General features: G+C 46.9%; 1 protein-coding gene across 1 annotated transcript in view; it reads right to left on the bottom strand.

Moving 5' to 3' along the window:
• Positions 1-16,932, bottom strand: part of ACOT8 (acyl-CoA thioesterase 8) — a 30,588-nt gene extending 13,656 nt beyond the window's left edge. The window contains exon 1 of the mRNA XM_085619381.1: positions 16,632-16,932. Coding sequence (XP_085475507.1) covers positions 16,632-16,783 — 152 coding nt within the window. The 5' untranslated portion in view covers positions 16,784-16,932. The remainder of the gene's footprint in view (positions 1-16,631) is intronic.
• Positions 16,933-17,295: the final 363 nt, after the last annotated feature.

Raw genomic sequence — 17,295 nt, 5'->3', positions numbered from 1 at the left:
AGGGCCAATTAGCCGCTGCAACAGGAACAATCTAGAATGTACCTGTGTTTATGTTTTTGATCACCTCAACACGCATACAAAGATAAACACACATCTATTAATGGATAAAGACACAGAGAAGTTCCCATGCGTGCTGTTTTACTATGCACAAAATAAAGGCATTTGTTAAATCCGCAGAATGTGTATGCGTAATTGTGTCTTATAATATTTGAAAGAGTGTGAGTGGATAGAAGGCCGTTGTTACGGGGATGTTTGAAATACGTTTTGAGTTTCTCTGTGCCCCTTCTGTTGGTCCAATACCCCTCCCCTCAAGCACCCGCTTTGACACTGGACCACCCTAGCACCCAGGACCTCTGTGCGTCCTCTGGGCGATGGACACCTAGAGCTTGACAGATCCAGGCTGCTGGAAATGGTGGCCTCCAGGCCTTTCAATCAGACCCTTGCCTGCATTGTATCGTAGAACTGCTGTAGCGCTCTCCTATATCTTGTAGAGGCCCCAAGGTGCTTTCTGGTGGGTCAAGGAAGTAGCTACTCTGTTGTGTATGACCGCAGGGGTTGGTAGAGGTGCTTGCTGTAGGCAGACCCTACTGAGGCCCTAATCTACAGTTGGGCTTTAACTTTGGGGATAGGGCCCCCATGCAGTAATAATATTACTGCAATCGAGATGTGAATTGAGAATACAGGAGCAAATGAATTTGGTAAAACATGCAGAACAGCCGTCAATAGAGTAGGGCAGCCTTATTGTGCACACAAAGGGCCTCTCCTTGCCTCTGCTGTAGGTGAACCCCAGCCCTTCCCATGTGCCCTGGTCTGAACTCAGCCACAGTTTGCTGAGGCCCTTGTTTGATGGTCAATGTTGAGAGGGCCTTTTCACAGATAAAAGTTTACATGGGAAGGAAAGAGCGAGCGCGCAAGACCAAATTCTCACTGAAGAAGTATTGTATGCTGTACTACAATAAGTTTAATTTGTAAAAAATGTATTTGGCCCTCATATACACAGTACGTTCAATGTCTATATACCATGCTCTATCAGTGCAGAAACGGCCCATAAACACCGGAAAAACACTGTTTCTGTTGTTTTTTATGGTGCGAAAATTTGTAACCACTGATAATCACTGTTTTTTTAAGGTATTGAAATCACTGGAAAACACTGATAAACCCCCACCAGAATTTGCCAAAAATAGAAACTGAAAACAGGAAAGCCTATTTATAATTTACCTTTTCTAATAATTTATTTTATAGATTTTAGGTACATAAATTACCTATACAAACAATTACAACTGTAATCAAATTTTCTCAACAAATAATGTCTGGATACAGAAACAAGGAAAAAGATGGAAAAGGAATAAAATGGGAAAATCCATCAGAAACAGACAATGCCACAAGTGCATAATCACAACATAGTTCTCTAAAATGCATTCCACATATTCTTACATTCAGTGACATATTCCGGCTCATGTATGAAATGGATCTAAGAGAGTCAATTTCGACTTGTTTCGTCGGGCCTAAGCAGCGCATGTGCTGCTCTGCGACACATGCTGTCTCTACACTGTGGGCTGTAAGTCCGTCCATCGCTTCTGTTGGACTTGGCCCTTTTTCCCTGAATTTTTTCGCTTTACCCTTTTGGACAACTCCTGAGTGAAATAAAATAGACATGTCATGTTTGGTGTGTCTGTTAAATGCTGTGCAATGGAGTGCGCACGTTTATTTTCACCATGGTAGAAATGTTACTTTTAAAATGGACGCCATTTCTGTCTGCTGGTGCCACCTGCCTGAGGTGGGTTGGCGGTCTAGTGTTTGAAGTGACAGGGTGCCCTACACCTCCCCCACAGTGACAGTTGGGACTGAAACTGCCAGGACCCTTCTGGAAGGTTCTAATCCTGGCTGGTAGGTGGGAGGAGGGGTGGACATATAGCGGAGCTGGGATGCCATGTGCTCAGACTGAGCGTGGACCTGAATGAGAGGGGGACACTCCGCCAGGAGGTACCTCCGCATGGGCCTGTGTACTGGCCCCTGTGCCCAACTGTACCCCTCTGCTGTCCACAGGGCTAGTGAGAGCCCCTTACTGGAGTGAAGACCGCTGACCCAGGAGGAGTGCCATTTTATGGGGGATGACTGTTCCTAGGAACTGCGGCCCTGTACTGATGAGTGCCCACTGATCTTGCCCAGTAGTGCCAGATGCTCTCCTACCTAGCGCCTCGTGAGCGCTACAACTGTGCCCCGCCTGCTGGCTAGCGCCTGGAGAAGAGGAGTGCTTATCTTACTGTCCAGGAGGTGAGGAGCGGACACCTACAGCGCTGTGCTGTGAGAGCGCTATATTTTAATTGATTGTCCTCTGCTTGTGGGGGCTGCAGTCCTAGGCCCCTGCCTGCCTAGCGCTTCGTGGGTGCTACTTTGCTGTGTGGGACTGTGTGCCTCTGGGCCCTAGGGCCTCGTGAGCGCTGCATGTGGAGTGCCAGGAGAGGGGTGCGCTATTTGTGTCCCTAGAGCTGTGGTGCCTTCCAGCGCATGGTGAACGCTGTATCTTACTCCCCCCAAGAAGAAGGAGGTGAGGAGCGTGTGACGCCTGCGGCGCTGTGAGGCTGATGAGAACTGCTTATTTAAAAAGAGCGGGAGCCCACCCCGCATGTGTGGTCCTTCGCAGGTGCCCACCTCGCGTTTGTGCTTCTAAAAAAAATAGCGGGTGTCCACCCCGCATCTTCTGCCTTCACGCGGGTGCCCACCCCGCCTCTACATTTATTGAATCGGCGGGAGCCCACCCCGCGCGTGTGCCGCATTAACGCCGCAGATTGGGAGAGCGGCTGATTTGTAAATACCGCGGGAGCCCACCTCGCTTGGATACTGCTTTGTGGCGGGTTTCCACCCTGCCGTTCGAAATCACCACAAGTTCACCACCGCAACCCAGGTTGCGAACAAGAGGGCCACCGCGCTGCCTGCGGCGACCCGAAAGCCCAAGTCTAGTTGGGGGCGGGGTCTGCCTCCCCCGATCCTGAAGAAGAAGCCAGGCGGGAGCCTACCCCACGCTGGCACATCGCCCAGGAGGAGGTGGGGGCTCTCTGTGAGCAGAGGTGAGCCCCGAGAGGAAGCGGGATCTTCGTTGAAGTCCCAGGTCCCAGGAGGGGGCCCGGGTGAAGTCTGGTGAAGCGCTGCTGGTGGCGGGGCTCTCATGCACTGAGGAGAGCCCCGCGTGTGCCGAGCCTGCAGGAGGAGACCGGAGCGGTAGAGGAGGAGCCGCCCGCCAGCCTCCTGGGCCTGCCTGGCAGGACTGCCGGTGAGTGGGGCAGGGATTCGGCTGCCGCCCCAGAGTGGGGGTGTCAGTGCTGCATTCTTCCTCAGCGGCGCTGCAGTTGCAGGCCACTGCAACGAGGGGGAAATGACTTTTATGTTGTAGAGCCCCAGAGCAGGGCTCTTTTCCCCTCCAAGGCACCGTAAGGGCCAGCGCCAGTGCTCATGGTCTCCACAGCGATCCGCTGGACAGTGGCCGCTGCAACGGTGGGCATTTTGAACTTCCGAGTTCCAAAGAGGGAGTCCCACCTTGCCAGTACTCTGGTGTGACTGAACAGCGACGCCAAGGACTAACCCACAACATTGGGCACGTTGGAGTTTGAAGCCAGGGTATGCTGGTACACAGCTTATGATGCCCTGATGTGATGCATAATGACATGCTCATGATGTTGCCCACTGCTAAGGTTATGGTGGCGCATAGGGTGCTTAATGCCCAGTATTAACGTCAGGCAGTGGTATTTTCATTCTAGGCCTATCACCAACGTGGTTTCATGCTAATGTGATGTATAAGGGATTTATATCTAATGTGGTGTTATGCCCAAGCTAAGGTGCTCCATGCCTTATGCATTTCTGCTAAGAAGGTGATGCCTATGATAAAGCCATGATGCTTATCTTTTATGCCCATGGGGATACTCTATATCTATGCCTAATGCATCTCCGCCACTGAGGTTGCCTAATGCAGGATGTGTTATTTACGCCCTAATGTGAGGCCTAAGGTGGTGTAACCCCCCCTAAAGTGCTAATATGTTCATGCATGATGAGCCTATGTTTTATGTGGGATGCACTTATGCTCCGATTGGTGCCAAATGTTTCTCCTAACGCTCACAGTAGGGGTGCTCTGCATAACGTGTCTTCAGGTAAGCCTGCCTAATGTCATGAGATTATGCCCACAGGTTTCTATGCCGAATACTACCGTTGTGCATAATGTGTTTCTGTGTTTAAGGGAAGGCCTTTACCCCAGTGACGATGCCAGGAGGTATACATAATGTATTGATGCCTAATGTCCTCCCCTGATGCTGCACTGCGGGGTTCATGCTAATGAGGTTTCATGACCACTTTATGCGGGGGTGGTTTTCATGCCTATTGATGCCTAATGCATATGAAGTTGCATAATGTCAGGTTTTGATGTTCTAGGTTATGCCTCATGCTAAAGTGATTTATATAAATGTGTTCATACCTCTGGTTGTGCTAATGGGTCTAATGCTTTTTCCTAGGGTGCACATTGTTGATGTTTATGCCAAAGATTTCTACTAAGGGCCTGATCTGGCCGGTGACTACTGGCTGTTATACATTTACTGATTATGGACTTTCATTTATCTGTGTACTGTGTGACGATGTTGGCAGTGGCCCGATTGGACCTGCCCTGTAAATAATCCCCTGTAAATGACTACCTGGTGCCAGTTGGCTCTGTGTTCACCACCGTGATTGCATCCTACTGTATTTGGTATAATACACATGCCATTTTTCATGCAACCTGGTGTGGAGTCTCTTTTTGTAGTGTGCCTGGTGTGTCGCCTGTGTGTGCTGCGCAGATGCTTTACACATTTCCTTCGGAGTTTGGCCCGCCCGCTCTGCACCACGCTACCCGTTTCTAACAGCTTCTGATTGGCTGCTTCGATAGTCCTTTTAAAATGCCTTCTTACCAGTGGCTAAATCCTCCTTAATTAGCCCGCCCTTCTGCCTATTGTTTACTCCCACAGACCGGCCCCATTACATGTAGCCTTACACTTAGCCACTCATCAAGTCGTTTATCGGCACTATTTTCATAGTTTCCTGCTTGTGGAAGCTTATTTTGCTTTGCTTTCACCTGTCGCCGCAACCCCCTCACACAACACTGCTTGTCCGCCCCCACCACCCCTCCCAGGTCGCTGCTGGTATGACGGCTGAGAATGTGGCACTTAATTCAAGGGTAATACTTGCAGGGGTTCCCCAGCTAGATATGGCATTATATGCCTGTATGGTGGGTGGGCTGTTATTGTTTATGTCCTATTTTTTTACTTCTCATGTAGGAGGAGCATAAAGACTGGATGGAGGTCGGAGGGCTAATGCTACTAGCATAAGTCCTCCGGAATTTATAAACATAAAGCAAAATTATTTGAACTCTAATGTAAAAAAAAACACTTAGATAAACTTTAAAAGTCTGGTACAAGACGCGCTGATTTCATTATGACCCTATTCAACTTTCACAAATCCAGCGCTGACATTATGAAAACAAGTTTTTCTTATTTTCAATACATTATAAATCACAACTGGTTACCAAAACATCTATGCAAACAAAACCACAATAAATCACATGACACTAACGGCATCTAATATGCCAACCAACACAACCAAAAGCAATTTAAAAAGCAACGTTTAAAAAAACACTAGGTACGGTCAGGTGAAATACTAATATCAACTTGGCAACCGCATTTACACTTTTTTCCTGTCCGATTTCTACTTTCACTACCACACAAATGCGAGGTTTCTGGTGTGCTACTACCAGGGGACTGGAGTCGGGGGTTGATGTGAATCCTCAGATGAGATTTTCCCCCTTCCAATGTCCAAGTGGTGTTGGGTGTTAATCCCTTGTCCCGTGTACCTGTCCTAAATACAACCTTCAGCTACACTCTACTTTTCTAGGATGAAATTTGTCTTTGCAAAAAATCTAGTTAATTGTGAAATATGAAATGAAATGAAAATGGTTTTAATAAAGCGCTTGACTACCCGGAGGCCTCTCAGCGCTATGACGGTGACCAGAGAGGGAGCCAGCCTCTACGGGAAAAGCCAGGTCTTTACAAGTTTTCGGACCGTGAGGTGGTTGGGTTCTTTACGGAGGCTCAGAGGGAGGGTGTTCCAGAGTTTAGCAGCGTTGAAGGAGAAAAGCCGCCCCCCGCTTCTAGCTTTCTTGATCATGGGTGTCACTGCTCGATGAAGCTCATCTGAGCGCAGTCTTCTGTTGGCTACAAGCAAACGCGTTTGTGTAAGAAGGCTCGATTTCAGTACTTGCAGCAAGTTGGTGGTTATGTTTTTTAATTGCAGCAGAATGAGGACTTCCCTTTCAGGAATGTCTTCATGTTAAAAACTGTGTTAAAAAAGGTCACTAAGCTTCTTATGTGTGAAATGATCATCGTGCTTTCAAGTAATTTTCTTTTCTCTAACCTATGGAGGTATAATCTGGCTATTATTCCCAGGAACCCTATTATGATTAGTGTTAAATATAATAATAGTCATGCTTGTTTACTTTATATTTCTAGGGTTGTGACACTTAACGATTTCTCTGAGATGCGAATGTTTAAGGAGTTGAGAATTATCTTTAGGGCAGCACTTTCCCAGAGCTCTTATCCCTGTCTTGAACATAGGACCACTTTATTTAGCTCCTAGTTTGGTCTCATAATATTTGCATTTTTCTCCTGTTATGAATCTGTTACTCAGTTTTCTAAGAAAATGATGCCCAGATTTAAAACTGCACTTTTAAATTTTATGTTGTTAAAGTATTTTAATTCCTGTAGAGAGCGGGACGGTGCATCTTACTTTGGGGAGAGCACCGGACGTTACAGAAGTTTACAGTACAGTATTCCTGAAACCTCCTCCCACCCCCCACCCCCCGAAACTCAGGTTGCCAAGACCTATTGGCTTTGCACCCAGGATAATGTGCTGTATGTCTAAACCCTTATAAATTACAAAAGGCAAGACCTATTGGCTATCCAATGCTTGTTTTTTTCTTGTTCTTAAGAATAAGCACTTTGTTTATTATAACTGCTCTGGAGTATTCTGGCAAGAGATTTATTTTTCAAAGCTATGTCACTCCTGAAATAGATGTGCGCACATAAACCAGGCACTGTAACCAACACAGATATTCTGTCCGCCGTATTACAAGTGTCATAGGATATAATGTAATACGGCAGGCGGGATATCGGTCACGTTTGTGACGCAGTATCCCATCCGCCAAGATCTAAATTAGGCCCTTTGTCTTTTTGCCATTAGAATGCCAAAAAATAGTTGTTTTTTCTTACTAATTGTGGTGTAATATATCTCATCGACTGTTATCGCTGAGTATTGTGAAACCTCAGATTATCGATAAAGTACCTAAACTAACCCAGACATTATAGTCAATATCTGTCCTCCAAGGTCACAAGTAGTTCCACGTACAGGTTTATTAAATATATACATTATAAATATATTTGAGGCAGGGACCTTTGTAACTACTACCACTTGTATTTGCTATGCTGGTGGTAGTGTGCAAACTGAGAAACATAACAAATACAGATAGTATTCCAGCTAAGCCTATATAATGAGTTTGTGATTGGCCCGATAACTGGAGGTACCTGATCAACTGGAATTCCAAGTTCTTAAGTTTCACCCAGAGATCCTTGCTGCTAAGGGAAGCCGAAACCTCTGGATAAAACTAAAGGCGGAGGAAGCATTGAGGAGAAAATTTCAGTACAATTGGGCACAGAATTCCCAATTCCCCATGGGTTCCACTTGTAATGACTGGTAGCCCCGCACTACTGGAGATCTAGGTACCCCAGTAACAGTAACTCCTGGGAGTGGGAGGAAAGTAACGGGTGGATTACTGAGTCCCTCAGAATGAGCCCATCTGTACAGCTTTCGCTGTTCATTGGCAATCAGAGAAATAGGAGTCAACAATTTTAATTACCCTGACTTTTCCTATTTATATGGGAGGAGTGAGCATTAAATAGGCTTTAGCTGGTGATACAGAACTTGAAAAACCAGAACAGAGCTTAAGTTTAAGTCTTGTATTCCCACACCTGCAGCTCTATTGACACTGAACTATGAATAAATCCATGCCCATATTTGCAGCTGTCAGTTAAGCTCTGAAAATGTAGATACCCCAAACTGCTGCCTGCAGACACTGAACAATGAAGATTACAACCATGTTCAAGTCCTCAGTTGTATTATTTCAGCCTCCCAGAAAACACTGCAAAAACAGTGAAATGTAAGAGTCACTGTCTGATCCAGCAACCTTTCGAATTTGACAGTGTAGGTAGGATGGATCTGATGTTTTTCAGAAGCCATGTGTAGAAACCTACTCCTGTCTTTCTCCAAGTGCTTGCAATAGGAAAGTTAGCCAAAGTGCACCAAAAATGCATATTTAACGGTTAGCTGATTTTCTTTGTGAGAAGGTGGCCTGATATATGCTGTCCACTAGTTCTAGTGGGCACCTTGTATCAGTCCAAACAACCCGTTATGGTGATAGATTATAGACAACCTTTATTGAAAGCTATCCTAGTGGTAGCTATGGAGAGCAGCTTTCAGGCTAAGTCTTGAAGGAATGTAAAGCAGCGTGTTTTACCAGTCTATAATCTCTTGAATGATCAAATGAAAGGACAACCACACCAGGTATATATTTAAAATATATGTATTTAAGTTAACACACACCCCTCTAGTCTCTTTAGGAGACTGGAGTTCGAAGTACTTCGTTTACAAGTTAGCAATTATCAGTAATAGCACAAATACACGTTTAGGCCCTAGGGGCGTACCAAACCATATACCCAAAAAATTGTATAAGAACCACGACTGAACTAGACACAAGGCCTAGAGCCTGTAGAATCGCTGGGACCCCAAGGAACCACCCAAGGTAGTGACACAGGGGACACACGGGGACTGTATGCAGTGTGTAAACACAACCGCTGGTTCCCGTTATCTTCTATGGGCAATGTCGCGGTTGGAAATTTAAAGATTAGGGACACTTAGAATCGAGTCAGGACCAAACCCTTTTGTACTTAAGAAGTTCTAGGGCTAGCACCCACGGGAGCACCGGAGTACTCGAGTTACCTCACCCAGGGAAGCCGGGTGCATAGGTGTCTTTTGGTGTCGGGTCGCGTCGTCAATTGCAATGGAAGCCTGCAAAGAACTGCTGCTGCCGTGAAGAGGAGAAGTGTCCGAAGAGATCCAAGCCTGGATCTAGGATGGAAGGAACCTGAAAGCAGAGGGGACAGAGTCTGGGTCACTAGCCCGTGACCGAGGGCAGGATGGACCAATGCCCACAGATGTCGGGTGCTTCAGGTGAGTTGATGGGTGTCTTGACTCTTCAGCCACGAGGTCCAGGAAGCGTCGACGAAGTCCACAAACCGGATTCGAGCTGTCCCATGAAGTCTGTCGAGTGCTGCGGTGTCAGCAACCAGAATGGACCCAACAAGCCTTGGCAACGGCAAGTCACAAGAATTCAGAGAAAGGACTGCAGTGCAGACCAGCAAGGTCTGAGGGACTCACCCAGCGAGGGTAAGTCAGGGCACGTCTGGAGCAACCAGGAAAGCCCAAGTAGAAAAGGAGTTGCCTTCGTGGGGACCTGCTAGCCAACGGGCTAGTGATCGCGAAGGAGCCTCGAGCGGTTGCACTTGAAACTGGCCCACGGGGAACTCGTGGAGTGGAGGCCAGCAATCTTCGGTGCAGGAGGTGCTCAAGGCTGGGGCTACTCGGAGCCCAAAGCACAACTTCGAGGAAGCCCAGGAAGATGCTGTTGCTGCAAAAGATCACGGTGTCCAGGGGTCACGGTTCCACGTCCCCCACGATAGCCACCGGCCTCAGCTTTGCTGTGGACTTAGGGTAGCCTCGGGGAAGTCTGGAAATCCACCTCTGGTGATGCAAAGACTTCAGCGTCCGGCGGGAGCTTCAGCGATGCAGACCGGTCAGTTGCTTTGTTGGTGCCTGCCAAGCAGGGGAGTCACTCCTTCACCCCAAGGGAGATTTCTTCCGTCTTCTAGTCGTGATAGAAAGTCGAAGGTCCAGGATATATGATATAGAGTTTCATCCAGGGTAATCTGAAGTCCTAGGGACTGGGTTCCTATACTTATACTAAGTTTAGGGGTTGGACTAACTCTAAGGTCCCACCTATGGGAGGACGTGAGGTGGGGGTGGTTACACCCCTTCCCCTTTGTCCAGTTTCGCGCCAGAGCAGGGGCTGAGTGCCCCTGCAACCGGTTTGAACTGGGCTATGCACAGGGACATCTTGTGTGCCCCAGGCAGTGTCTCAAAAGCATTCTCTGAATGCACCCACCCTGCCCCAATACACATCTGCCTGTCTGGGGAGGTGGTTAGACCTCCCTGTGACAGGAAACCTATTGTCCAGGCCTCCCCTGCCGGAGTTTCCCTCAGCAGCAGAAGGCCAGACCCGTGTCTGTGGCATCCATTTTGTGATGCCAGGGCTTTGGAATGTTTTAACCGGGTAGACCTGTGTGAACATGACTCTCCTTCTAGAAGGGTGGAATGCTACCCCCGCCGCCAGAAGTGGCGGGGGTAGTATTCCAAAGCATTTGACACCAAACACGACATGTTTTGATGCAGCCATTCCAAAGTTAGCATTTACCGCGAGGTTATAATGCACTTAAGAGTATATGGTATGGCTGTATCACAGAACAGCCATAAGGAAGTATTTCCGAATGCTGCAGAGGGGCTCTGCTCATGCTTGGGCACCCTCTCACACAAAACCAAGCACTCTGCCTTCAGGATTGTCAAGGCCTGCCATAGGAGTGACTTATAGGTTTATATGTGTCTGTACATATAGGTGGATATAGGTAGCCTATACCACTGTAAGGGGTGCAAGCACCACCTTACCACAGGTCTGCTACTGCCGCCTGGGTGTCATTTTGGAGTGCTTCCCAGGGGTGGCATAATACATGCTTCAGCCCCTGGTAGGCCTCTGAGGTACCTATGCCCTAGGTACATAGTATACCATATACTAGGGGCTTATTAGGCACTCCAGAATCCAATTAGATATGTACCTAATGTACATGGAAACCATTATACAGAGAAAGCAGATAGACTGGGGCCCTGAACAGCAGGATCCCAGTCCAACTAAGTCATAAACCAGCAGAACCCAGGCAAAAAGTGGGGGCAACCATTTAGTCAGATTCCACCTTCCTACAATCTTCTTGCTCACTCAGCTTGTTTCAGTGTATTCCCGCTTCCCTGACACTTTTACCTAACCTTCTATCTAGGCATGTCTTTCCCTCGCCACATTGTTTCAATATCCTGGTACTCCCTGCACACCCTTCTGTCTTTCCTTGCGGCCTCCTGCACAGCCTGTTTCCATGCACCCACGTATTGTCTCCCTGCATACGGTGCTTGTTTCTCTGGACTTCTTAATTATCTCCCCACCACAATCGGCCAGTATCTATCACCGTGCACCTCAGGCCTGTCTTGTTTTTCTGTACACTCTGAATGTCTCCCCGCTCCTGCATGTCCTCAATATCTCATTGCAGCACATGCCTATAAGGTTGCACCCCTCGTTTTTCCTTGTGTACATCCCCGATTTCCTTGCACCCCCAGAATCTCAAAGTTCTGGGTGGTGAAGTCTAGTTGTTCCCGTATAAAACCACTAGTTTGAGATTTGTGACGTTGCGGTTTGGAATGGCAATAACTAAATACTCAAGATGATGGTTTTCCCAAGATGAAGGGTGTGAGAAGTTGGCCTGGTATATGCTGTCCACTAATTAAAGTGGGCACCTTGTACCAGTCCAAACAACCCTTATTGATGATTAGGTTAAAGACAACCTTTATTGAAAACTATCCTAGTGGTAGCTATGTAGAGCAGCCTTCAGACTCAGTCTCGAAGGAATGTAAAGCAGCTTGGTTTACCAGATTATAACCTCTTGAATGACCAAATGAAAGGAGAACCACACAAGGTATATATATAAAATATATTAAAGTATTACTAAACACTCTCTACTAACCTCTTTATGAGATTAGAGAACAAGATACACAATATTAAAGCACTAGAACGACAGTAAATAGCACAATACACAGTGGGCCCCGGGGGGAAGGGGGGGGGGGGGGAGACAAAACCATATATTAAGAAAGTGGTATAACAACCCCGACTTGACTAGACACAGTGTCTAGAGCACGCAGAATCGCTGGAACCCCAAGGAACCACCCAAGGTAGTGACACAGGGGACTCACGGGGGACGCGTGCAGTGTGAGTACACAGCCGCGAGCTCCGTACAATCCTATGGGAAAGTCGCGGTTGGAATTTTAAAGATTAAGGACACTTAGGAGAGGACTTTGAGCAAACCCTTTCAAACTTAGAAGGTTCTAAGGCCAGCACCCATGTGAGCATCAGAGTACTCGCGTTCCCTAACCCAGGGAAGCCGGGTGCATAGGTGTCAAATGGTGTCGGGAATCTTCGTTGTTTTCAATGGCGTGATGCTGCAAAGTGCTGCTGCCGGGAAGATGAGAAGTGTCCGGTGTGATCGACGCCTGGATCGGAGATGTGAAGAACCTGAAAGCAGAGGAGATAGACTCTGGGTCACTTGCCAGTGACCAGGGGCGCGGTAGACGAATGCCCACCGATGTCGGGTGCCTCAGGTGCGAAGAGGTGCAGCCACGGGGACCAGGAGATGTCGACGATGACCAAAGTCTGCAGGCGAGCTGTCCCACGAAGGAAGTCTAGTGCTGGGGGGGTCAGTGTCCAGATTGGAGACCAACAAGCCTTGGCAACTGCAACCCACGTGGTTAGAGTAAAGATGCTTCGGTGTGGACCAGCAAGGTCCTGTGGACTCCCCAAGCGATGGAGAGTCAGGGCACATCTGGAGCAACCAGGTAAGCCCTTTGAAAGTTAAAGTTCCCTTCTCAGGGACCCACAGGTCGACGGACCAGGGATCGCACAGAGACCGCGAGAGGAAACACAAAACACCAGCCCTCGGAACACTCGTGGAGTGTAGGCCAGTGATCTTCTCGGTGGAATCACTGCCCGGGGTCGGGGCTACATGTAGTCCAAAGCACAGCCTCAGGGATCGCCAAAAAGCTTATGCTGCTGCAATTGTGCACGGGGTCCAGGTGTTCGGGTTGCACGATCCCCACATGGGCTTTAGGTCTCAGGTTTGCTGAGAGAACTGATCGGCCTCAGGGAAGCTTGGGAACCCACCTCCTGTGTTGCAAAATCTTCGGAGTCCGTCGGGAGCTGCGTAGATGCAAACCGGTCAGATGCGTTGAGGTGCCTGCTTTGCAGGGGAGTAATTCCTTTACTCCAAGGGAGATTCTTCAGTCGTCCAGCAAAGCGTAGATCATCGAAGGATACTTGGTTTCTGTAGCAGAGTTTAGTCCAGGTAATATCTAAAGTCTTGTAGCCAGGGGTTCCTACTTTATACCCAAGGAAGGGGTGGGACAAACTCTGGAGACCCACCTATGGGAGGGTCAGGACAGAGGGGTGGGTACACCGATGTCCTTTGTCCAGTTTCGCGCCAGAGCAGGGGCTGATAGCCCCTGCAACCGGTTTGAGCTGGACTATGCACAGGGACACCAAATGTGCCCCCAGTGCAGACATGAAAGCACTCTCAGAGAGCACCCACCCAGCCCCAATACACTAAAGCCTGTCTGGGAGGTGGTCACACCTCCCTGTGACAGGAAGCCTATTGTCCAGCCGTTCCCTGCCGGATTTTCGTCAATCAGCAGGAGGGCAGACTTGTGTCTGTGGCTGGCAGCATCCATTTTGTGATGCCAGGGTTTGCAAAGCTGGTACCGGGTGTACCGGTGCTGTCATATTTCTCCCTCTAGTAGGGTGGAATCATACCTCTCACACAAGTTACTGGTGTGGAGATATGATTCCAAGGTGTTTGACACCAAACACGACATGTTTCCATGCAGCCGTTCTAAAGTTAGCATTTACCGCGAGGTTATAATACACTTGAGTATATGGTATGGCTGCATCACAAACAACCCCGGAATAGAGGTTCCGAAGGCTGCAGAGGGGCTCTGCTCATGCAGTTGCACCCTCTCACATAAAACCCAGCACCCTGCCTTCAGGATTGATAAGGCCTGCCATAGGGGTGACTGATAGGTTTATATGTGCAGTGATATGGATAGATATAGTGAACCTATATCTCAGTATGGGGTGCATGCACCTCCTTACACAGGATGCTGTTGTGTCATTTTTAATGGTCTCCCAGGGGTACCAAAATACATACTGCAGCCCCTGAGAGGCCTCTGGGTACCTATGCCCTGGGTATATAGTATACCATATACTAGGGACTTATAAGTGTACCCCAGAATCCAATCTGAAGTGTACCTAAAGTACATGCAATCAATTTAGAGAGAAAGCAGCTAGACTGGGATCCTGGATAGCAGGATCCCAGCCAGACTAAGTCGAAAACAGTGAAACATCAGCAAAAAGTGGGGGTAACTATAAGAAGCAGATCCTACGCAACTACAAAGGGGTTCTCCCTACCCAGTTTTTTAATCAAATACAGTAGGTGGTGGTGTTTGGAGGAGCCACAACTTGCTGTATATTATTCCTGGCTTTTTATTCCTAATGCTATCTTTATGGGAAGTCCAAACCTATCTGCCAAGCAAGGTAATGCCCCATATTGGGTAGTTACCCTAAATCCTTTCATGACGACTTGTGGGCCACCAGCCATCATTAAATCAAAACTAATAATCCAATGATACCATAACAACCAAATCCAATCATTTGGTTTTTCGTTGGAGTTTCCTATTAAAAAAAATAAGCACATACCAAACTATGCAACTCTAGCAACAATGTACAAGTGACAGTGTCTGAAAACACCCACCAACCATCAGATTGTCACTCTGTACACTATGTTTCACGCTTGTCACCCTGCACTTCCTCTGAAGCTTAGTGCAACCCTTTCACTTCACATCTCCCTCACATGCTTATCTCACTACACACATCATGTCCTCCCTACACATTTTAAAATCCGAAAGGGTGCTCCACCCATACATGTGGCTAGTTTTCCCTGCACTCACGCATCCATCCATCGACACATTGACTTTTTCTTGCACTCACCCACAATACACCCCACACACATACAAAGACTACCAAACAATACATGCAAAGGAGTGCTGTTTATATGTCATAGTACAATAAAACAAAACCAGTTGGGTTTGACAGTGCTTGTTCCTAATAAAGTGTCAAATAAGTGCATGTTCCAAACATGAAAAACAAAGGTTTCTCTGACACAACTGGGATGCGGATCATGTGCACATTTGTCAGAACCTTAACAGTAAGTTACAAAAAGGTATTTCCAGCTATTTAAGTGAAAGTTCATTGTAGTTGGTAGCTTGTATCTATTGGAATTCCAGAACACAGATAAATGTCCCAGAAAAATGTTGCAGAGGTAGGTTTATTTATGGGCAGAGTTTTTAACAACAGGCAAAATGACTCAAAACTCTGTACAGCGAGTGACGTGCTTCTTAATAAGCATTCTAAACCCATCATGAAACTGTTGAAAGATGTATAGCTATGCACTTAAACTGTATACCTTCTGCAGACACCGAGATCTCTTAATGTGATGCCTAGTGTTACTGAGGATTCTTGATGCACAGCATTTATAGCTCCCTTCAGGAAATGGAGGCAGGGCTTTAAGTGGGATGAAAAAACTGAGGGGTCTTTCAAAGGGGTGTGGCCAATGTCATTAAGGGCGTAATTTAAAAACACGTAATCTAAAAATCTGTTTAACATAGTGAGCCGCCCGACTGGTATTTTGTTGCTTTTGTCATTGCATAAAGATAAATAATACAATTAACAGTATACCTACAACAAGCTAGGACTATTGGCTTTGCCAATGGTTGTTAGATGCATAAAATAAATAAGCAACAACTAAGGCCTCGTTGTATATAACTTTGAAAATGCTTCAATTCTGACATGATGAGACTGTGAAACAATTATAACGAGTCTCTTTGAAGTTACATCAAAGGCAGTGAAGGGTGGTACTGCTGCAGAGTTAAGATTTGTTTTCCACCCTGAGGGCAAAAATGTAGAGCCTGATACCGAACGGTCTCAGTACCTGCTTTTCAGAAGTGCCGGTACCGAACACCAGCAGGACCCGGCCCACTTAAAGCCCTGAACAGAGGACTTTACCCTTTTGCAAGATTTCACCTAAGATCTCGAAACCACCGCCTCTCTTACTCCAGTACCTATAATAAGTTCATAATAAGCAGCAAGAGCTATAATAAGTTAACAATAAGAAAAGAAAAGTGCGCAGACTTGGCTAACTTTTGGGGAATAATGACCGTGTTGTTGCTTGCCGCATCAAAATATGCATGTTCTGGCCAATACAAGCAATCCCCCAATAATTCCCAGGTTTGACCACCCGATATTTATTACAAATCTAATAATTACAATACAAATCTAATAATTACAATGTGCGTGGTAGCATTTACCTTACATTTCGCAGTTTATTGGGCGGCTGGTAATGATGGCCATACACATGGTGTTAAATTGAAATGAATATAACATCACAATGCGATCGCAGTGACTACAAATATCCCGAAATTAATTGTAAATCACTCTATGCCGCACAGATGCTAGAGGCTCGCTTGGGAGGGCAGTGATAGTCCCTTTTCTAGGTTTAGGCATAGACAGGTCTTAGAACTAGCGGTGATGTTACCTGTATAGATCCACGTCGAGCTGCTCCAGGTTCAGGACGCTGGTCACTAGGACACTGCGGAGATCCGGGGAATCTGGTGGTGGGGCTCCTCCGGGAGAGCCATTGTGACCCTCTGTATCCGTGACATCTTCCGGCTGCATGGAAGCCGCCATCGCTAGAACATATGATGCAAAAAACGCCACTAAACAACCTTTTCACTTTTGTGTTCCGTGTAGTACGCACTAGCGCGCTCTCGCGGCCATATTGGGAGTATAAAAAAATCCTCTTAGTACTATAGACCCTTGGCAGGAGGCTGGTGTCTGCTGTTTCTCGGTGACGATTCATCCGCTGCCAAAGGTCAGTGTGTCGTTGATAGAGAAGGACGAGCCAACAAATTCAAAGGGAGAGACCGAGCCAAGTGTATGCTCTGATCTAATAGCCTGTGCACGAGCCCTGCCCTTAAAATGTTTGCTATGTAAATCATACAACAAACATCACCTAAATATGATAAAGTCTCTTCAAAAATGTGTATTTCTTGAACATATGGAAGCGTTGACATTAAAATGTCCCTTTATAGCACTGCATTGGTAAGTAGTTTTTAAGTGTTTAAACATGAACCATTCGTGAATAGAGATGACAGATATCATGTGAACCCTATACATGGCCCAGATGATTATAGAGCAAT

Source organism: Triturus cristatus, chromosome 7 (assembly GCF_964204655.1).
Source record: "Triturus cristatus chromosome 7, aTriCri1.1, whole genome shotgun sequence".
Taxonomy (NCBI): domain Eukaryota; kingdom Metazoa; phylum Chordata; class Amphibia; order Caudata; family Salamandridae; genus Triturus; species Triturus cristatus.
The sequence above is the reverse complement of the archived record's forward strand: the minus strand, read 5'-3'. Positions and strand labels throughout refer to the sequence as shown.